This window comes from Megascapheus bottae, chromosome 13 (assembly GCF_031878675.1).
Source record: "Megascapheus bottae isolate mThoBot1 chromosome 13, mThoBot2.hap1, whole genome shotgun sequence".
NCBI classification, from domain to species: domain Eukaryota; kingdom Metazoa; phylum Chordata; class Mammalia; order Rodentia; family Geomyidae; genus Megascapheus; species Megascapheus bottae.
In genome coordinates this window covers 60,665,399-60,687,272 of record NC_143521.1, presented here as the reverse complement: position 1 = coordinate 60,687,272, position 21,874 = coordinate 60,665,399, and the positions used below count along the sequence as shown (strand labels likewise).

General features: G+C 59.5%; 1 protein-coding gene across 1 annotated transcript in view; it reads right to left on the bottom strand.

Moving 5' to 3' along the window:
* Positions 1 to 638: 638 nt before the first annotated feature.
* Positions 639 to 21,874, bottom strand: part of Uvssa (UV stimulated scaffold protein A) — a 32,142-nt gene continuing 10,906 nt past the window's right edge. The window contains exons 7-13 of the mRNA XM_090343963.1: positions 16,487 to 16,595; positions 9,039 to 9,198; positions 8,605 to 8,730; positions 4,720 to 4,903; positions 4,189 to 4,297; positions 2,553 to 2,733; positions 639 to 1,322 (exon numbers count right to left, since the gene is read on the bottom strand). Coding sequence (XP_090200089.1) covers positions 1,229 to 1,322; positions 2,553 to 2,733; positions 4,189 to 4,297; positions 4,720 to 4,903; positions 8,605 to 8,730; positions 9,039 to 9,198; positions 16,487 to 16,595 — 963 coding nt within the window. The 3' untranslated portion in view covers positions 639 to 1,228. The remainder of the gene's footprint in view (positions 1,323 to 2,552; positions 2,734 to 4,188; positions 4,298 to 4,719; positions 4,904 to 8,604; positions 8,731 to 9,038; positions 9,199 to 16,486; positions 16,596 to 21,874) is intronic.

The following is a 21,874-nucleotide window of genomic DNA, read 5'->3' as shown; positions in this document are numbered from 1 at the left end:
AGGAAAGGGGAGAGAGGAGGGAGGGAGGGAGAGGGATAAGAAAGAGAGGCAAAGGGAAGGAAAGGAGAGGGAGAGAGGGAAGGAGAGGAGAAAGGGGGAGAGGGGGTGACCAGTATTTGCAGGCAGGTGAGCAGCTGATGATCTCAAGGTCTGTGGGACCCCTTGGAAAGCAGTTTGGAAGTTCATGGGAAAGCTCAGCGTGGCTCGTGTAACCATCAGCAGGCATCCCAGCCCTGGGTACGAACCCCAAACGAACCCCAAACAACTCCGTTCACAGCCACTCAAAAACCAGAAGGCAAACGTTCACGGGATTCCCAACAGTTCCTAACGATGCTGCGTCTGCATCCTCCCCTGTCCCCTCCTCCACACAGGGCAGGTGAGAGGAATCAAGACGAGACTGGAGGTGGGGCTCAATTGGTAGAGTACCAGCTAGAAGCAAAAAACCTGACCAGAAATCAGGCTATGTTTAAGCCCCATCCCAGCTGCCAACTCAAATCTTTAAGAAAGGCACCGTGTGTGGGAAGGGGCCCCGTAGACTGAGTGGCTGTCTCCTGTGGCCACTGTGGGGAGAACAGGGCCACCTACTCTGAGCGCCGGGCCACTGCAGATCGGCCCTGCCTCCGAAGGCGGGGCTCCAGGGCAGGGGGCCCCAGGAGGGGCTTTTCTGGGCCACCCGGGGGAACTCAAGGCTCACCTTTGCTAGCACGCGCCCCGCCACTTGAACTACTCTTGGCTTCAGGTTATTTTAGACAGGAGGGTCCACTTCTGTCCAGGCCCACCTTGGATGGCTGTCCTCCTACGTGTGCCTTTGGGCAGCTGGAGTCAGGAGTGAACCACACCTGGGCCACAAACGTTACGCGACGAGTGGACCCCAAACCATGACGCCATCTCTGCCTCGTGAGAAGCTGGAATCACGAGGCGTGGGCTGCGGTTTTTCCGTTTTGTTTGTTTTGAATAAGGGTCTCAGACTGGGTTCCAGGCTGGCCTGGGACTCACGGTCTTATGAATTATGGGGCTCTAGGTGTGTGCTCCGATGCAACCCCACCCCGTTGTGCAGGGAGTAGAACCCAGGTCCCCACACCCGCTGAGCAGGTGCCCTGCCACCAAGCGACATTCCCGGTCCTCAGGCAGCGCTCTGGATGTGACATGAACACACATGGGGGCCGCAGCTCTGCCCAGGCCTGTGTCTGGCAGGGCCCTGGCGGAGCACAGCACCCAGGGCCCATTTTTAATTCAGCGCATAGTTAAACTGGTTTGCAAACTTCTCGTGTTTCTTCCGGTCCATCTGGTTCATCGCAGCAACTACCCTCTGCACGGCCGCCCTGGGGGAGAGCAAAGCGAGAACACTTAGTTGGCTTTGGCCCCGCTGCGGCCAACTTTCTGTGGGTGCCAGACTGGTGTCGGTGAGGCTGGCACCACACAACTCCTCAGGCTCCAGAGCTAGAGCCGCTGCAGGTGCTTCTGCCCGAGAAGAGGGCCTGGCCACCCCCAGACCGCAGGCTGCGCTGCAGCACAAGCTGGCCCTCCCTCAGGAAGCTCCGGGCAGGCCCCTGCTCCAGAGCAGCAGGGCAGTGTTGGGTGTCACGCCCACTGATGGCTCACTGCCGTGGCCACTTGTGGACCTGCACACGCAGCGTGCAGCGGGACGCCCTGGGAGGCGTGGTGAAGGAAGTACAGACAAGCCTGGCCACACCCTCTGCCTCGTCCAGAGAGAATGCAGTCTCTCGGCCAGCTGTGACATGGGGATCCACACCTGAGTGGGCCAGCAGGGACAGGAGGGCGCCTACCCCAACCTCTGCAGCCCGGAAGCTGTGCCGGGGCTCCCTCCCAGCCCTCGGCCTGCAGTGAGAGGCAACTCCTGCCCTGCTCCTGCCCCGTCTCCTTGTCCCTGGGCAAAGGCCCTGGGCTGTCCTTGGCACCTCCCTGCTGACCACGAGAAGCTAGCTGAAAGGCGGTACTGCTTTCGCCCTGGCCCCTCCCAGGTGCCATGGCCTGCCCCAGCCACAGAGCCAAGACCCGCTGCCCCTCTCGGTGAGGCCCCAGCTGGGCAGGAGAGCCTTCTCCCAGGGGACCACCTGCCCCGTCCCACCAGGGAGAGGCTGCTGGGCAGTACCCCCAAATCAACCCCAGGACAGCCGACAGCCTGTGGGGCTCCACCAGCACTGGGCGACCATGGCTCGTGTCCCTGGCCAGGGCCTGTCTGCAGGACTGCAGACACCGTGGCCTGTACCCCTGGCTGGTGGTGGGTCCAGGCTCTAAAGGAGCCCAGTACATTGCAACCCTCTCCAAGGCTGCTGCCAGGGACAACCCTGTGGTCCCTGATGGGGACACAGCAAGGCCAGCACTGGACCTGCGGGGTAAGTGAACAGGGCAGACGGAGACCAGCTCTTACCCACAGCGCTGCCCACAGGGAGGGAGACCACCCATGACAAACAGGCGAGTCTGGAGGTCCCTTTCCGTCCCCTCCCGGCTCAGGCCCCTGTGAGGCCTGCCCCTGGCCAGCTCTGTCCCAGGTCAGGGTGGCTCTGTCCCAGTGGCGGGGGCACTCTTACTTGGCAAAGACTTTCTTCCCGATGCGGGCGCGGGCAGTGTTGGCCCGCTCTCGCAGGTCAGTGAGATTGGGGTGCTTCTTCTTCTTCTTCTTCCCTTTGCCCTTCCCGCTGTACCTGGATGAGCCAAGATCCGCTCCCGTGGCTGCCTCCACATCCTTCAGAAACTCGGGGTCCTGCCAATCTGAGCAAAGCCCCTCCATGTTACAAAGTGCCTGGCGTGAGCCACTGAGGCAGCCAGGCAGGGACCCCTTCCGGGGACCAGGGGCCTGGAGCACAAAACTGACACCCACTCCCTAGCATTCCCTCAGGCCCGACAGCAGGAATGCTGTGGGGCTCGCCCGCTGGCCTGGGTGCAGGGCAGGCACTGGCCGAGACTGAGTACACGCAGGTAGGCACCTCAGGGACCCGCTCTGAGCTTGGCACAGCAGGGCTGCCCTGTCTATTATGGCAGTGAGGGGAACGCTGATGCCCAGTCCTGCCAAAGTCTGCCCGCACCAGAGAACACACAAGGGAGGAGGTCACTGATCCCGCGCTGGGCTCGCTGGCTGGTCCCAGGCAGCTACGTCAATGGCACCGAGTTCTTCTGGGCTCAGGGCCCGAGGCTGCAGGCAGCTGCCCCTTTCTTGGTCTCTGTGGCATGGCACAGGCGTAGCCTGGCTGGGGAGGCCTAGGAGGCACCCCAACAAAGCAGGGGGGACAATGCCCCCCTGACAGGCCTGGCCCATGGAGGCACCACGCCCCAACTCTGTGGAATTCAGACTCACAAACAGCACCCGTGAGCCAGGACACGGGGCAGAGGGGGCGTTTGTAAGCAGGGTGCCGCTAGGCCAGGCGAGCGAGGGCACATTCATCCGGGGAGCAGCTGTGCACCCCAGACAGACGGATGGCACAGCCTTCCCGGGCTGACTTTTGGAGTGAAGGAACTCGGGCTGCACAGTTCAGATACAGAGGCGATTAATCCAAGATTAAGGAAAACTGTCCAAACAGTTTATCTCCCGGTAATAAGAAGGCGTCACAGTTTAGGAACCCAGTGAATAGAGCAATTGTTTAAACACAAGGAAAAAACGCTGGCACCCAGCGGAGATGGAATGAGCACCTCAGGAAAATGAAGGAGCAATTTAAAAGCCTTTGAAGAAAATCAATAGATGCCGGGCTGCTGGGCCTTCGTGGGTGCGGATGGCCTGAGCGCAGCATGCATTGTCACTGAGGTTAGCACCAGGGAAAAGAAAATTGCCCCGTGCGGGGCGGCGGGGGAGGCGGGATCAATACTGCAGTTAGTAAAGAGACGCTATTTCACATCTGACTGGCCAGCACCGCTCGGCCCAAGGCCTGATACCTGTTTGTTAACAAGCCACCAAGGGCTGGAAACCAGATACTCTTCAGGGTTGACACAAAAATAGGCGCTTGATTTGCTCCTGAGTGCGAGCCACCAGGGAAGGGCCTGGCCAACAGATTAATGGCTGGGGACCCCTGCCATCACCTAGCCTCTGCACGTCCCGGGATGCCAGTCCGGAGCCACGTGTGTGTCTCAGGACCAAGTGCACAAGGGCCAAGGACCGGCAGACACGCCCCCTCCTCGGAGGAGGGTCCTGGGGGGACAGGGCCAGCGCCGTCCTCCCGCCTGCCCAGGGCCTACCTGGCTGTGCTGGGCTCTGCAGTCGCTGCCTCTGCTCCTGGGCCCTGAGCTCTGCATCCAGAGGCTGCCCAGCATTGTCTCTGGGGATGATCTTACCATGGAAGGGGCACTGTGGGGAGGCACGGAGTGGCTGGTGAGCTCCCAGCCCCCAGGAGGGTGGCCTGGCCAAGCTGAGGTCCTATGAGCGGGATTGGGGGGAGTCCCAGAAATGGCGACAGGAGATGGAGGCCTCGAGTCAAGTCTATTCGGGCAATCCTGTTCCACCCTGCGTTCTTCTGCCAGTGTGTCTGGGAAGCTGGGTGGCCTGGCACCCTGGAGGATCTGGCTGCGTATGGGGCCAGGGCCCGGGCACTACGGAAGGTTCACTCAGAAGTAAAGAAATAGTGCTCTGGCCGACAGTGGCTAGGGCGGCCGGCACCTGAGGACGGCCCTCCCGGGGCTCCGTGGGGCTCAAGCTTGTCTGGCCCCGCACAGGACAAGGGGCTCAGGACTCCCCTCTGGCCTCTCATCCTGGCCCTGCACTGCCCCCACCTTGAGCCGGTCTTGGCGCTCACAGAGCCGGCCATCGGGCCTTAAGGCCCGGCACTGGTGCTGCACAGGCTCAAACGTCCCCGCAAAGGTGATTCGGCGACTCCGGAGCATCTCAGAAACCTCTGAGTTGTCCGTTTCCTCTTCCATCTCGTGGGGCTTCCAGAAGCGGTGCTGAGAGTCAGACCTGCAGCAGTGACGAGACCCAAAGCCCTTCAGAGCCCTATGTCTAGAACAGGGGACAAGTGCACCGCAGCTCCAGGAAGGCCACGACTCTACAGAACCCCGAGTGCTCCTGGAGAGAGGACACCGGGCATCACACACAACTCCCCTCCATGCAGCACTCCCCCCCTCACCCGTCCTCCCTGGGCACTCTCCCCACCTCACCCGTCCCCCCTGGGGCAGTCCTCCCACCTCACCCGTCCTCCCTGGGCACTCTCCCCACCTCACCCGTCCCCCCTGGGCACTCTCCCCCCCCTACCCGTCCTCCCTGGAGCACTCTCCCCTCCCTCACCCGTCCTCCCTGGGCACTCCTCCCACCTCACCCGTCCTCCCTGGGCACTCTCCCCCCCTCACCCGTCCTCCCTGGGCACTCTCCCCACCTCACCCGTCCCCCCTGGGGCAGTCCTCCCACCTCACCCGTCCTCCCTGGGCACTCCCCCCACCTCACCCGTCCTCCCTGGGCACTCTCCCCACCTCACCCGTCCTCCCTGGGCACTCTCCCCACCTCACCCGTCCTCCCTGGGGCAGTCCTCCCACCTCACCCGTCCTCCTGAGCACTCTCCCCACTTTACCCGTCCTCCCTGGAGCACTCTCCCCTTCCTCACCCGTCCTCCCTGGGCACTCTCCCCACCTCACCCGTCCTCCCTGGGCACTCTCCCCACCTCACCCGTCCTCCTTGGGCACTCCTCCCACCTCACCCGTCCTCCCTGGGCACTCCTCCCACCTCACCCGTCCTCCCTGGGCACTCTCCCCCCCTCACCCGTCCTCCCTGGGCACTCTCCCCCCCTCACCCGTCCTCCCTGGGCACTCTCCCCACCTCACCCGTCCTCCCTGGGGCAGTCCTCCCACCTCATCCGTCCTCCCTGGGCACTCTCCCCACCTCACCCGTCCTCCCTGGGCACTCTCCCCACCTCACCCGTCCTCCCTGGGCACTCTCCCCACCTCACCCGTCCTCCCTGGGCACTCCTCCCACCTCACCCGTCCTCCCTGGGGCAGTCCTCCCACCTCACCCGTCCTCCCTGGGCACTCTCCCCACCTCACCCGTCCTCCCTGGGCACTCTCCCCACCTCACCCGTCCTCCCTGGGCACTCCTCCCACCTCACCCGTCCTCCCTGGGCACTCTCCCCACCTCACCCGTCCTCCCTGGAGCACTCTCCCCACCTCACCCGTCCTCCCTGGGCACTCTCCCCCCCTCACCCGTCCTCCCTGGGCACTCTCCCCACCTCACCCGTCCTCCCTGGGCACTCTCCCCACCTCACCCGTCCTCCCTGGGGCAGTCCTCCCACCTCACCCGTCCTCCCTGGGCACTCTCCCCACCTCACCCGTCCTCCATGGAGCACTCTCCCCACCTCACCCGTCCTCCCTGGGGCAGTCCTCCCACCTCACCCGTCCTCCCTGGGCACTCCTCCCACCTCACCCGTCCTCCCTGGGCACTCTCCCCACCTCACCCGTCCTCCCTGGAGCACTCTCCCCACCTCACCCGTCCTCCCTGGGCACTCCCCCCACCTCACCCGTCCTCCCTGGGCACTCTCCCCACCTCACCCGTCCTCCCTGGGGCAGTCCCCCCACCTCACCCGTCCTCCCTGGGCACTCTCCCCACCTCACCCATCCTCCCTGGGGCAGTCCCCCCACCTCACCCGTCCTCCCTGGGGCAGTCCCCCCACCTCACCCGTCCTCCCTGGGCACTCTCCCCACCTCACCCGTCCTCCCTGGGGCAGTCCTCCCACCTCACCCGTCCTCCCTGGGCACTCCTCCCACCTCACCCGTCCTCCCTGGGCACTCTCCCCACCTCACCCGTCCTCCCTGGGCACTCTCCCCACCTCACCCATCCTCCCTGGGGCAGTCCCCCCACCTCACCCGTCCTCCCTGGGGCAGTCCCCCCACCTCACCCGTCCTCCCTGGGCACTCTCCCCACCTCACCCGTCCTCCCTGGGCACTCTCCCCACCTCACCCATCCTCCCTGGGGCAGTCCCCCCACCTCACCAGTCCTCCCTGGGCACTCTCCCCACCTCACCCGTCCTCCCTGGGCACTCTCCCCACCTCACCCGTCCTCCCTGGGCACTCTCCCCACCTCACCCGTCCTCCCTGGGGCAGTCCTCCCACCTCACCCGTCCTCCCTGGGCACTCCTCCCACCTCACCCGTCCTCCCTGGGCACTCTCCCCACCTCACCCGTCCTCCCTGGGCACTCTCCCCACCTCACCCATCCTCCCTGGGGCAGTCCCCCCACCTCACCCGTCCTCCCTGGGGCAGTCCCCCCACCTCACCCGTCCTCCCTGGGCACTCTCCCCACCTCACCCGTCCTCCCTGGGCACTCTCCCCACCTCACCCATCCTCCCTGGGGCAGTCCCCCCACCTCACCAGTCCTCCCTGGGCACTCTCCCCACCTCACCCGTCCTCCCTGGGCACTCTCCCCACCTCACCCGTCCTCCCTGGGCACTCTCCCCACCTCACCCGTCCTCCCTGGGGCAGTCCTCCCACCTCACCCGTCCTCCCTGGGCACTCTCCCCACCTCACCCGTCCTCCCTGGGCACTCTCCCCACCTCACCCGTCCTCCCTGGGCACCCTCCCCACCTCACCCGTCCTCCCTGGGCACTCTCCCCACCTCACCCATCCTCCCTGGGGCAGTCCCCCCACCTCACCCGTCCTCCCTGGGCACTCTCCCCACCTCACCCGTCCTCCCTGGAGCACTCTCCCCACCTCACCCGTCCTCCCTGGGGCAGTCCCCCCACCTCACCCGTCCTCCCTGGGCACTCCCCCCACCTCACCCGTCCTCTCTGGGCACTCTCCCCACCTCACCCGTCCTCCCTGGGCACTCTCCCCACCTCACCCGTCCTCCCTGGGGCAGTCCCCCCACCTCACCCGTCCTCCCTGGGCACTCTCCCCACCTCACCCGTCCTCCCTGGAGCACTCTCCCCACCTCACCCGTCCTCCCTGGGGCAGTCCCCCCACCTCACCCGTCCTCCCTGGGCACTCCCCCCACCTCACCGTCCTCCCTGGGCACTCTCCCCACCTCACCCGTCCTCCCTGGGCACTCTCCCCACCTCACCCATCCTCCCTGGGGCAGTCCCCCCACCTCACCCGTCCTCCCTGGGCACTCTCCCCACCTCACCCGTCCTCCCTGGGGCAGTCCTCCCACCTCACCGTCCTCCCTGGGCACTCCCCCCACCTCACCGTCCTCCCTGGGCACTCTCCCCACCTCACCCGTCCTCCCTGGGCACTCTCCCCACCTCACCCGTCCTCCCTGGGCACTCTCCCCACCTCACCCATCCTCCCTGGGGCAGTCCTCCCACCTCACCCGTCCTCCCTGGCACTCTCCCCACCTCACCCGTCCTCCCTGGGGTGCCCTCCCTGTTCTCCCGCCTCCCCTTCCTCCCTGGGCCGCTCTTCCTGCCGCCCCAGGGCATGTCTTGTTGCCTGGGCCTACCTGCCTGACAGGCAGAGTGAGAGCGCTCAGGGCGCCCAGGAGAGCGGAAGGCCGGCTGTCGCCAGGCTCGGAGGACTTGGAGAATGAGCTCTCTCCAAGGCCGCTGACCTAGAGCTCTTGAGGGCATCATGGGGGCGTTCATGCCGGCCTCCAGGCTGCTCCTTTCTGCGTGGGGTCCCTGCCTCCCCAGCAGCTCCAGGGCTTGTGCCTGCTGACCAGGCCGCAGGCTCTGTGGACTCACTTGAAGACCTTCGCGGCCATCTGCTGCTCCTGGCCCCAGTAGCACAGGTCCACTCCAAAGGGCACAACAGGTGCCCGGGCCCGCTCTGCCGCCAGCTTCTGGGCCTCCTCTGGTCCCAGCGGCGCCCTGTCAACAGCAAGGCATTAGCTGCCCGCTGGTGCCGTGACCTCTGCCCCTCCCACCACGCCCCAGAGCAGGGGTGGTGAGCATGCGCCTCGGGCAGCACTGGCTCTGCTCTCCGGGCTCGCCTGGCTGGGGTGGCCTGCCTACACACTGGAGCAAGGCCCCTCTCATGTACTCCAGTCAGCCCCACTGACATTTCTGCCTCAGGATCTTTGTCCCTAGGCTGGTAGACAGCAGCAGGTACCAGCTTGCTAGACCCAGAGAAGGTAGAGCGCCTGTCTGCTGAGCAGGTGACAGACAGCTGGAGTCACCTGGCCGGGGAGGGAGGGGGAGAGGCTGCACGCTGGCGGCGGTGGTGGCACCTCTGCCGGGTGGGGTCTGCTGCCTCCTCCTCAGTCTTCCTTGTCCTTGCCTGTGGATGCTGGGAGACTGCGGTTGTAGTCCTGTCTCTCCCTGGAGTCTGTGCCAGCCCTGAAACAGACGCAGCAGCGGTCCTGGCCTCCCCGTCCCCACCCCTCTGTCACCTCACCAGCCCCGAAACAGACACAGCAGTGGTCCTGGCCTCCCTGCTCCCCCCCCCACAGCCAGCTCCCCATGCACAGCCAGCCTGGGCCCCGTACCATCTCAGTAGCCAGGTGTTCCGAGGCCTCCCTCCCTCCAACAGCAGGTGGGCCTCTCCCCTAGCCTCGGGCAGAGGCCTTGACCAGAAGAAGGCAGTGGGCTTGGGGTGGGGTCACACAGCCCTGCGCGGGGCACTGCTGACACAGTGGCTGACAAGGTTGCTGCTTCAGCGGTCACCAGCCCCAGCCTTGCTGCTCAGGCTGCTCCACAGCTCCTGCTGCCCCTTGAGGTGGACAGGGCCTGCCACACCACTGTGTGCCCTCTGAGTTCTGCCCCTCACCAACATGGAGTATGGAGAGAGCAGAGGGCGAGGGCACTTCCCGCCTCTGTAGGTCTGTAGGTCTAAGCTGGGGTTCTCTTCCTGTGCTGGTCTCTGGGGATATGCCCAGGACTGCAGCAGCTGCCAGTGTCGCCAAAAGCCAATGGGGCAGGCAGAGCCAGGAGCCAGGCCAGGCCCAGGCCTGTGCAACCCCTAGGTCATGGCCGAGCAAATGTCACGTTTCTAACTAGCAAGACAGCACTCTGGAGTAGCCATCGGGCCCCTGGCTAGACAAGGCTATGACACAGGCGCCTCTCCAGGGCCCCTCCAGGACATGACAGACCCCAGACATCTGCAGCTGCTGCCACATCACTGGGCAGGGCGGGACAGGCCTCCCACACTGCTGAACCTGCCCACCCGGCCTTCCCCAAAGGCAAGGCAGGCTCTGGGCCACCCCTGCTGACGCTTCCTGGCAGGGCCCTGTGGGTCTGGAGGAGGACTTCTGAGGCCCATGCCCTCCTCCACCCACCACACCAGAACAAGGCCTGGCCTGCACCCCTCTTCCCAGGATGAACTGGCCCTGGCCCAGAGAAATCTGAACCAACGCAAATACAGCCTTCTAAGCACCTTGTTACAAAAGAAAGAAAAGAAGTAAGCAACGCGGGTCTTTGACAAAGCAGAAGGCAGAGACCAGACCAGAGGAGTAGGAAGACCCGGAGGAGCATGAAGAGAACTGAGGGCCAGTCTGCCTAAAGACAATAAAATATCAATAACGACAGAGCAATGACGAAAGGGCGAGCAGGAGGCTCACACCTGCCGTCGCAGCCACTCAGGGGACTGGGCTCTGAGGATCCTGGCTGAAAGCCAGTCTGGGGAACTGAAGTCCATGAGACCTCTACCACCAATAATCACCAAAAAGCCAGATGTGGCACCATGGCTCAAGAGGTACAATACGAGGCTTAAGGAGGAAAAACAAACAAAAGAAAGCTCAGCAACAGCACCTAGTCCCCAAGTTCAAGCCCCAGGGCTGGTACAAAGAAAGGAAAGAAAGGAAAGGAAAAGTGACAAGGACAGCACAAAGGCTGGGGAATAGTTACATAATCACTTGCTCAGCAGATGAGGGGAGAAGAGCCCTCTTTAGCTCACAGGGAGGAAGGACACACATGCAAGTATCAGTGTCCTCATTTGTAGAATCCCCCAATACAAAGAAAAAAGAAACATAGCTAAAGCCGGGCAGTAGTGACTGCTGCCTGTCATCCTAGTTACCAAGGACACCGAGACACGAGGACACGCTCAAACCCAGCCTGGGCACTGAGGTCCCTGAGGCTCTCATCTCCAATTAACCACCAGAAAAATGGAAGTGGGGCTGTGGCTCAAGGGGTAGGGCGGTAGCCTTGACCTAGAGCTCAGGGACAGCGCCCAGGCCCAGAGTTCAAGTCCACAACTGGGGACAGGTGGCTCACACCTGTTGTCTTAGCTGACGCTCAGGAGGCTGAGATCTGAGGATCAAGGTCCAAAGCCAGCTGGGCACACAAGGACCCGAGACGTTTATGTCCAGTTAACCACCAAAAAATCCTAAGTGGTGCTGTGGCTGAAGGAGTAGGGTGGTAGCCTTGAGCTGAAGAGCTCAGGGACAGCACCCAGGCCCAGAGTTCAAAGCCTCACGACAAGAAAGAAAGAAAGAAAGAAAGAAGGAAAGAAAGAAAGAAAGAAAGAAAGAAAGAAAGAAAGAGAAAGACAGAGAAAAAGAAAGAGAGAAAGACAGAGAAAAAGAAAGAGAGAAAGACAGACAGCTGAAGAAGTAGGTAGCCAGATTTTCCTGTTATCAAGAGAGCTTTTGGATAACAAAAACTGGCCAGAAATGTTGCAGAATGCTTAAGAACACTGAAGTTAAAGAACTAACCATTCTTTCAGTACAGCAGCAGGGAACACAGGCCATAGGAAAGGGCTAGAGTCATGTCTCAGAGCAGCACTTGCCTGGCATGTATGAGGTCCTGGGTTCAATCTCCAGCACAAGAAGGAGGGAGGGCTGGGTGCAGTGGCTCAACCTGGAATCCTAGCTACTGAGAAGGCTAAGATCTGAGGACTGCAGGAAAGTCTATGAAACTCTTATCTCCATTTATTACCCCCAACGCCCAGGACTGGTACAAAAAAAGGGGGTGAGGGGAGGGAGGGAAGGAGAAAAAAGGAAGGAGGGAGAGAAATAAAAAAAAAGCAAAGAGAGAAAGAAAATTGTAAAGGGCTAGGAGGTGGCCTTATGGTAGAGAGCTTGCCTAGCATGCATAAAGCCCTGGGTTTGATTCCTTTGTACCACATACACAGAAATAGCTAGAAGTGGGCTCAAGTGGTAGAGCTCTAGCCTTGAGCTAAAGCAGCTCAGGCAGGGACAGTGCCCAAATCCTGAGTTCAAGCCCAAGAAAGAAGGAAAAAAATCTGTATGAGTCTTTAAAAGTTAGGGGTAACCACAAAAAGATAATGCTTCTTAAAAGCACCAGGAGAAGAGTTGTTCTGCCAAATAAAAGGTGGGAGAAAGGAAAACCAAACACTGCAATAGTAGCAGCAAATCAAAGAGAAAGTGCTGTAAACCCAAGTACGCAATAAATGCCAAGCATCTGCACAGCTGGGTTAAATCCCCAAGAGACTGGCCAGACTACGAATGCTGTACATACACCTGCATGAGACGGCTAAAAACAGCATTAATGAGGCCAAAAACAAAGATGGGAAAGCTACCATGCAGCACAAACCACAACGCAGCCAAGGTAATGCACACGTCAGCAGAACTGGGGATGGAGTTAAAAAGCAGGACCACGTGAAGGGCCGAAGTCCACATCCCTGAGGACGTCGTGGCTCATAGTCTCATCCACCCAGGGGACCAGTCACCCACTGGGCTGCAGGAGGGCACAGGCATGGGAGGGCTCAGGTGTGTGAGGGCTCAGGCGTGGGGGCTCAGGTGTGCATGGACAGGGGTGTGCGAGGGCTCAGGTGTGTGAGGGCAGAGGTGTGCTAGGTCACGGGTGTTAGGGCAGGGGTGTGGGGGGGCATAGGCATGTGAGGGCAGGAGTGTACCAGGGATCAGGTGTGCGAGGGCAGGGCGTGCGAGGGCTTGGGACTCTGCACCCTGACTCGGCCCTGGTCTGCTGTTACAGGGTCAGCCAGCCTGATGCAGACGGAGTTGCCAACGGGGACAGCAGGCACCACTGTTTCTTCCACCAAGTGCCACCCACACGGGAGCCTGCGGCCGCTTCCTCAAAAACCTAGTGAGGCCCAGAAATCATTTACCAACCCTGCATACAAGTGTGGTGGCTCTTCCTCTCCCCTGGATCCCTGAGAGCAGAAGACGGGACCAGCGGCACAGGGCTCTCGGCCTCCCGTGGCCACCGGCTCTGGGTCTGCGGCTTGGGTGTGCTGGGCGTTTAGGAGATGCCAGGCAAGCTGGTCACCAGTGGCTCACGCCTGCCACCTCAGCTACATGGGAGGCTGAGGCCAGAGGATGGCCGTTCACAGCCAGTGTGGGCAGAAAAGCCAGTGAGACGCTGACCTCTGATGACATACCAGAAAGCTGGAAGGGGAGCTGGAGCACCAAGTGGTTGCACACTAGCCTTGAGCGCAAGGACAGTGCCAGTCCCTGAGTTCAGTCCCAGGACTGGCACACACAGACACACAGACACACACACACACACACACACACACACACACACACACACACACACAAATAACGATGGGCAGGCAGGTAGGTAGAGAGGGAGGCGGCTGGGTGGGTGGAGACAGACAGACAGACGAAGATGCCAGGCAACCCGACTCCATTCCGCCCTCACTGCGGGTGGACGCAGACCCTAGGACCACACCCACAGGCGCGCAGTGAGGGGACGCAAGCCTGGCAGGTGAGCAACGAGACATTTGGGTAGATACAATCGCAGCCAAAAGATCAATATGAGAACTCCTAAGAGCTACACGAATGAAATACATCTTTCATCGATTTGTTGTTCTAAACCGTTAGGAAGATGGGTGAGCGTGTTAGAGCAGGGTAAATACTCAGGGCACTGAACATACCACCATTTTCACACGGTTGTACAAAATCAATCTCACTGACATACTTTTAAAGAAAACCCTAAGAGCAGAGGGCCCAGCTGGGCTCTGCAGGCGCCCAGGCACCCTCCACCCACGGCCACACGTGCACGCACACACGGCGTCCAGCGCAGTACGGCATCATGGCTCCAGTTCCCTCCCACAGCTGATTTTAGAAAGCATCGTAAGCACGCCCAAACCCCAGTTTTGTTTAACGTGACAAGGCGGCACCTGTCTGCCTGAAGCACTACAGCAGACCGTGCAGGAGAGACAATCGATGATGGGAGGAAATGGAGACGCTGGGCCTCGCACAAAGTTAGGCTGCCGGGCGCTGACATTATTGATTTTACCTAGTTCAGCTGGCCTTGTAATTAAAATGTAAATTTGAGAAAGAGATTATGTCCTGACAGAAATGGTAGGATTAAGGGGAAGATAAAAGCCCCTCAGTGAAAATTCAGAGAAAGAAATGAGAAAGAAAAAGAGCCTGGCTTCCTCAGCTGTGTGGATTTAGACTGGACCTAACACTTTCAGATTTTGCTTGCGTTTAATTGGAAAAACAGCGGCAGAATATAAACTAGTATTATGAACTAGGTCGGCCGCACACAGCCCGTCCAGCCACACTGGGGCTGCCGGCTCCCCTCCCTGGGGCCCTCGGATGTTTCAGCCTTTCTGGAAAGGGCTCCAGGCGTCTCTGAGGACCTGGCCTGGAAGCTGGGACCCTCTGCTGCTCCCCTGGCTCCCCTGCTCCCCTGGCCTGGGCCCAAGGCCCATGCCGACGGCTGGGACGTGTGCATGCAGCATGGCTGCACCGCAACTCATGCTGCCAGCCCATCCCCGCTCTCGTCCACCTGCGTTCTGCTTGACGCTGAGCGCAGAACACGAGGGAGCATGCCTCACTGGAGCCACTGTGGTTCACGACAGTGGAGGAAGAGGTGAATGAGAGGCAGGAAAGCCAGCAGGGCCTGTCACTCCAGCAAAGCGGTGATGACATCCCCTCCTCCCCAGCAGGCCAGCAGTGCCCGGGAGAGAGAGGAGTCCCGCAGGCTGGTGAGGAAGACAGCACTGTGGGGTCACCGGTGCGTAACAAGCCGCTCTAACCTAGCAGCTGGAACCAGGAGCTGCCCGAGGCTGCTCAAGCGGCAGAGCCAACAAGCCAAGGGTGCAAAGCCCTGAGTTCAAGGCCCAGTGCTACCCTCAACAGAGGATAATCACTTCCACCACCTAGGGCACGGCTGGGTGACCATGCACAGGCCCGTCGGGGGCACTCCTGAGGTGGACGGCCACCTCAGAGGGACCACAAGACCTCTGCTGACATGTCAAGACGTGGGGCAGTGCCTGCCTCGGACCAGAGGACCAATGCCTCGCCCCTTCCTGGGGAGGCCAGCAAGGGCTCTGCTGTCCCGGTGCCCACATCCTGCTCTTAAGGCCGAGGCCTCGTCAAGCGATGGCCCAGGAATGGGCTGGCCTTCAGGCACTGCTGGACTGCCGGCCACCCCTACACTACAGGCCAGAGGGACAAAGGCCCGCTCTTGAAAGAGAGCAGCCTGGGCTCCTCTCTTCCTGTCTACTTTGGACAGAGCCACCCACAAGGCATGAGTGACTCAGTGCGCCATTGCAGCCCATGCGACCTCAGAACCAGGTGCACAGGCCCAAGCCCGGAAGAACATGCTGCCACCAAGCTTGGGGAGTGCTGGCCGCAGGAGAAGGTCATCTGGACAGACCCCCAGGTGACGCACAGGTCCCCAGTCACAGGACCTCCCTGCCCACCTGCCTCTGGTGCCAGTCCTAGAACCTTCCAGAGCCTCATGCGGCCAGGGTGACAGAGAGCAGGGTGGGAGGACCTGGAGTGAGGCCACGGCACTCTCAGGGCCCTGCATGACCAGTGGCCCGTGGCAGCGGCTATGGAGAGTGAGGCTCTGTGCAGGAGTCCAGACACCGGGCAGCCAGGAGAGAGAAGACACCATCTCAGAAGAGACTGGTGCTTGGAGAAGGCTGGGGCGTGGTTGGCGGCACAATGGCAGCTCAGCAGGGCGAGGAGCAATTCACCCCACTGGGCTCAGGGGACAGCCGGTGCCCGTGCCAGGCTTCCCGACTCTCCAGCATGTCCTGGTCCCCAGGGCCTGGCCTGCCCAGGATGAGCGGCAGTCTCGGGGCGTGGGTGTGGGCACACAGAGGGCATCAGCAGTCTCGTCATGTGAATTTGGCATGACACCCCTGCTGGGTCATGTCTTCACACCCGGGTTGTCTGACCGTCAAAATTCTTCCAACAAATCTGCATTTCTTCTTACAGAGTCGCCAGTTCCCCTCTGAAGCTGGGCTTGTCTGTATTTCTCTCTTGGCAATTGTAAATACCACCTGAGTGTGGCCATGGGTTCCACAGCCTGACCTGACTCCCACACACCTGCGGTGACCGTGGGTCCTCACAGTGAGTGTGTGTGTGTGTGTGTGCGTGCACATGCTCAAGTGTGCACTAGGTCTTGAGGCTTGCACTCAAGGCCTCCTACTCTTGCTTGGCTTTTTCACTCAAACTGGTGCTCTACCACTTGAGCCACACCTCCACTCCCTGCCTTCTGCTCAGACCTCAGCCTCCTGAGCAGACGGGATAACGGGTGTGAGGCTCTGGTGCCCGGCTAATGGAGGCAGCCATTTCCAACCCAGTTCTGCAGGGTGGGAGAGGCCAGGAGGTTGTTCATCAACGCCCGGTTCCCCCAACCTGGGAGGAGGTTTATGACCTAAAGACAATGCGAAGAGTGGGGGAAATTCTCCTCGGGTCCCCCCAACCTGGCCCCCGCCCCTCCTTGGCCCACAACTCACCATACTCAGCCCTCAGGTGGGCAGGGATGTGGGGCTCATATCCCTCCTTCTCAGGAACCTCCTCAAAGTCGTCACTGTCCTCATCCTCCAGGTCTCCCAGGCCTTCTGTCTGTGGAAATACCCGCCCCAAGGAACGATAAAGACCCCAGACCCTGAGGTGGGAGAAGCCCCCAGGGGCAGGCTGGAGACGGCTGCTCCTGTAGGCCTGCCTCGAGGTCAGGATGCCACACTGCAGTGATTTCCATCCCCAGGCTTTTTGTCCCTCCACCTAGAGGCCATTCTGGCCACACAAAGGCCACTGCGAGCCTGCCGCAGGCCTGGCCCTGCCCAGGCCTTCCTCTCATTCTTGTGAAGAGCCAGCATGGCTCTGGGCTCCACATCTGTCTCAGGACAGAACATCTGCAGACAATTCTCTCTCGGTTTAGGCAGCAGTCCCTCATGAGGAAGGCAAATGCATGCTTTTGGGGTGGAGGGGGGATTGGGGACTGTAGTCTGAGGCCTGCCCAGGCAAAAACAGGCCTACTGTGTACCTCTGTAACCCCGGGTAGGAGACCACTGCATCTGGCCCCGGGAAAAAGGGCGAGATCCTACCTGAAAACCTAAAGCAAAACCGGCTGAAAGTGAGGCTCAAGTGGTAGAGCCGAGTATCAGATCTTACAAGCCATCTGATGCTGCCCCCTGCCGGCGTGTCACCTAACACCCCGGGGTACCCTCTATCCCTGGGGGGGCCGCAAGAACTGCACCTGAAGCCCAGCTTCTTCATACCTCAGTGAGGGGGGCAGGCAGTGCCAAGAGCCCACCTGGCTGGCCATCACAGCGGTGACGGTGACCACAGCCAGGGATGCGCGGGGACACGGCTGATGAGAACCCCTCCGCGGTCCCACAACCCTGCCTCTGGTGAGGTTCTTCTCACGGGCCTACCTGAGGCAGGATGCTAGCAGCCCCATCCCTCCAACCTCGTCCCCACTACCCACCTGCCATACTAGGGGCCTCCCCCTGGGTCACAGTCCCCATCCCCCAGCTCCATGCCCAGGACCAGGCCAACAGGAGGGCGCTGTGAGGCTGGCAGCAACAGAATTCCTCTCCCATTTCCACTGCTGAGCGTGGGCAGGAGCCCCTCGCACCCAAAGCCAAGCAGAGCTAGCCACAGATTCGGGAGACACAGACCAGTGGGGCAGCACCAACTCGCTCTGGCTCAGAGCTGCCACCTAGGTAGAGCCAGGCCCAGGGCACCAACAGCCACATCCGCTGGGCCTCCCGGGCCCAACGCCCTGCCAGGGACACCGCTGCCCAAGAGGCATAATCAGATGCAAATGCACTTTGTTTAGGTACAGCCCACGGCTGCACATCTGGGAAGCACAGGAGACATTAATCACTGGAAACTGTAATTTTTGTTATCAGTCTAACACTGATCAAAAGGGAAGCCTGTTCACCGCTGACCTGTGAAACGTCCCAATTATACTCTTTGGAAATGACAGGGGCACTTAACTCCCGAGCTGAGCAAATGACGACGATCAATCACGTTTGAATAACAATGAGCCACGGACCTGAAAATTATTTTTGTATAGAATCTACCCAGGAATTTATGAAAGGTGGAGAGCAGCCCAAGGTTTTAGGGCATTGCGGTCTCCGCTAGTGCAGTGCGTATCAAACACTAAACAGAATTTATGTGTTTTAATTTTCTAAAAGGTAGATGTGGACTGGGTGCTACAATGCATAACATATAGTGCCAGGTTTTAAATATGGGGTCATTTTCATAAAATATTATGCTTATTGCTCACACCCTTGAATTTCACTGGGGACTTTTTATCAAATTTTCATTTCCTAAAAAAATACTCAACTGCTTAGCTAACTATTAGGGATTGTGCCTTCTTTCTCTCCAACTAAAACTGCCTATTCCTGCGACCAAGGGTGGGGCTCTGGCTCCTTTGTTCTTAGTTGGCGCTGCAAGGCCCGCTGTTCTCCTGCACCGGCCACTGTCTAGAGCCTTTGACTATGAAGACCCTGGGAGTGTTTCTTGGTCCGCAGCCACCCTCACACCTGAACTATTCAGAGGGGGTAAACCCCCAAACCCCCAGAGCCGTAACAACTAGTACTGAATGGAAAGCCTGGACGCGTCCACTCTCAGGGCTGCCACAGACCCAGGGTGCAAAGGCGCTGGGGACGGCTGACGGCTGACGGCAGACGCGCTGCTCCTAAGGGACCAGCCAGCCACTCCAAGATGGAGGAGGAGCAGCCAGCACTAAGCCGCAGGCTGCTGGGCCACGCGTGACCTGCTCAGAACTCTTGCCTGGGGCAGGCTTGGAGAGGAGGAGCGCCAGTCAAAGGGACGTTGCCTGGAGAGGGAGCGGTCCTCCCGGGCCTTCTCCACCTCGGAACACTCAAATAAGGCCGGCACACAGGCAGACTGTCCTCAAGGTCACAGAGTGGCCCAGAGCCTGGCCTCAGACTTATAAAATGTTCTCGAGAGCAGTTGGCTTCTAGCCCCTTTGGGGGCGGTGTTTTCCACGGTCAGGAAACAATACAAAGCAAATTATATGAAAGCAAAGGGGGCAAGACAGAGAGGAGGGGCGCCCCTGGTGGGCAGGAGCCGTGCGCAAGCTTGGCAGGCTGCATCATCTCACCTGCCCTGACAGGTGAGGCCCTCCGTGCCTGCTCCAGGTGGGAAATGCAGACCCCACAGGACTAACCCCTCTACTCACATGACATGACACTGCTACCAGGCCCAGGGGGGGCGGGGGACACCGCTGGTTTTTATATAAATTGATTTTCACCTACAGCTAAGAGGATTTAGAAAAATGAGTCTCCATGATCATAATTAAACAAGCAATAAAATGGCTAAAATATACAACGCAATCAGCCTACACAAGTGGGGGTAGTGAGTGCTAATCATCTGCAAAGGCACGGGAGGAGCGGCGCTGTGTCTGGGAAGCGGGTGGCTGGCCCGGCCCGGCCGGCAGATACAGCTGGGACCATTAAATAAATTTCGTACGATCTAATTAACTTGGTGCGCAATCTCAATTACTTTCCACCCAAGAAATCACTTTTGTCCAGTTTTATGTGTGTCTATTTCCCTTTTAAAAAAAAAATGATGTAAGGCCTCGTCAGACAAGTGAGTTCCAAACTGCATTTGTCTTTCCGTGGCTTGATGGCTATGCATTTAAAAACCCATTCTATCTTATAAACTAAAAATTAAACGTGCTCAGCTGTGATGGCCGTCATTGCATCTGCTATTTATATGCTAATGCCCTCCCTGGAAGGCCGTGCAAATTGCTCGGCCAGGCCAATATCTCATGTGCATCTCCGGCTGCCAGGGACGCGCCTTCAGAGGACAGAGGGCGCCGCTGGGCGCGAGCGTGCAGGCACAGGCTCCTGGTGGGTCCAGTGATACTTGAGTGGCCGAGGCGAGGCGCTGGGTGCTGGCATGCTGACGTCTCTTTGTAAAGCCTTCTTCTGGTGAAGCCTTGGCTCACCGCACAGCAGAGCTTCGGAGCTTCCGAGCCCCTTCCCTTTCCTTGCACAGGCAAACCTGCTCTGGCAGGGGCACAGCGCTGAAGCCACAACCCAAGAGTCTTGCCTAGTCTGCTGGAAAGAGAGGAGAGACCTCGGGCCTAGAGGTCCATTTCCAGAGTGAAGCTGGGGCCCAGGTCTCTGCTGCATCCAGAAAAACAGCTGGCAGAGAGGTCAGTGGGACACGAGGCACTGGTGACCACAGGCCCCAGGTTACAGCACTCCCAGGTGGACACTGGGGCCAGGGTAGTCTCTTCTCCTGGAATTCTGCATAACACTACACACCATTCCCACAGCCAAAGAATGACAAAATCACCTTGCAGGGCCACCAGCACCTCTGTACCTAGAACTCTAAGAGCCTGCGGAGAGAGCTGCCCCGGAGGACTAGGCCTGGCCACAATGTCTGCAGAATAGAGAACACCGACACAGAGCAGGGCCCATGCCTGGCCCCAGAACTGCAGTGAGACAGGGGACTGCCTCCGGGGACATGAGACCATGCTCTGCCCAGCCACCAAAGTGTCTATGCATGTCAGCCAGTTCCTCCAGTCAGTTTTCTCATCAAAAGAAAGGGGAGAGCTGGGCACCGTGGCTCACGCCTGTCATCCTAGCTACTCAGGAGGCTGAGATCTGAGGACCACGGTTTAAAGCCAGCCCAGTACTAATGACTGAGAGACTCTACTCTCCAATTAATCACTAGAAAATGAGAAGTGGGGCTGCAGCTCAAGGGGTAGGGCAGTAGCCTAGGGCTGAAGAGTTCAGGGACAACACCCAGGCCACATGACCAAAAAAAAAAAAAAATAGGGGAGCCAAGGGCTGCGGGTGTGGCTCAAGTGGTAGAGTACTTGCCTTTGCAAGTGTAAGCCCATGAGTTCAAACCCCTATACCATCAAAAAAAAAAGTTGCATTGGAGTTTAGCCTAGTAGCAGAGTGCTTGCCTAGCATGCACAAAGACCTGGGTTCAATTCCTCAATTCCACATACATAGAAAAAGCCAGAAATGGTGCTGTAGCTCAAATAACCATGAGAAAGTCCAAGGACAAGGACAGTGCTCAGGTCCTGAGTTCAAGCCCCAGGATTGGCAAAAAAAAAAGGGGGGGGGCAGATGCAGTGGCTCATGCCTATAATCCCAGCTACTCAGGAGGCTGAGATCTGAGGATTAAGGTTCAAAGCCAGCCCGGCACTAAAGAACGTGAGATTCCAATTAACCACCAGAAAACCAGAAGTGGCTCTGTGGCTCAAGTGGTAGGGCGGTAGCCTTGAGCTGAAGAACTCAGGGACAGCACCCAGGCCCAGAGTTCAAGTCCCAGTGCCAACAACAACCACAAAAATGGGGGAAATAGTCCATCCTAGAACTACTCCTGGAATTAAAAATAATATCCTGGGTACCAGTGGTTCACGCTTGTAATCTTGCTACAGAGGAAGCTGAGATCTAAGCATTGATGTTCAAAGCAGCCTGGGCAGTAAAGTCCATGAGACTCTTATCTCCAATCAACCCCTAGAAAACCATAAGCGGCGCTGTAGCTCCAAGTGGTTAAGCGCTATACTTGAGCTTTTTACAAGCTCAGGGACAGCACCCAGGCCCTTAGTTCAAGCCCTATGAATAACAGAAAGAAAAAAAGGAAGGAGGGAGGGAAGGAAGGAGGGAAGGAAGGATGGAAGGAAGGAGGGAAGACATATGAGAAAGAGCTGAGAGCTGGCTCACTTGAGCAGTGAGGTCTGACTGCAGCCAGGCTCCCGGAATGGAGCAGCAACTGGCACCAGATGGGAGATGACTAGAAGGCTCAGACAGTCGCCCTATCCTCCTGCCTGATCTCTCTACAACTGTGTGCTCCCACCCCTCCCTGTTGCTCGGCCTTCAGGGTGATGGAGGGAGCACCTG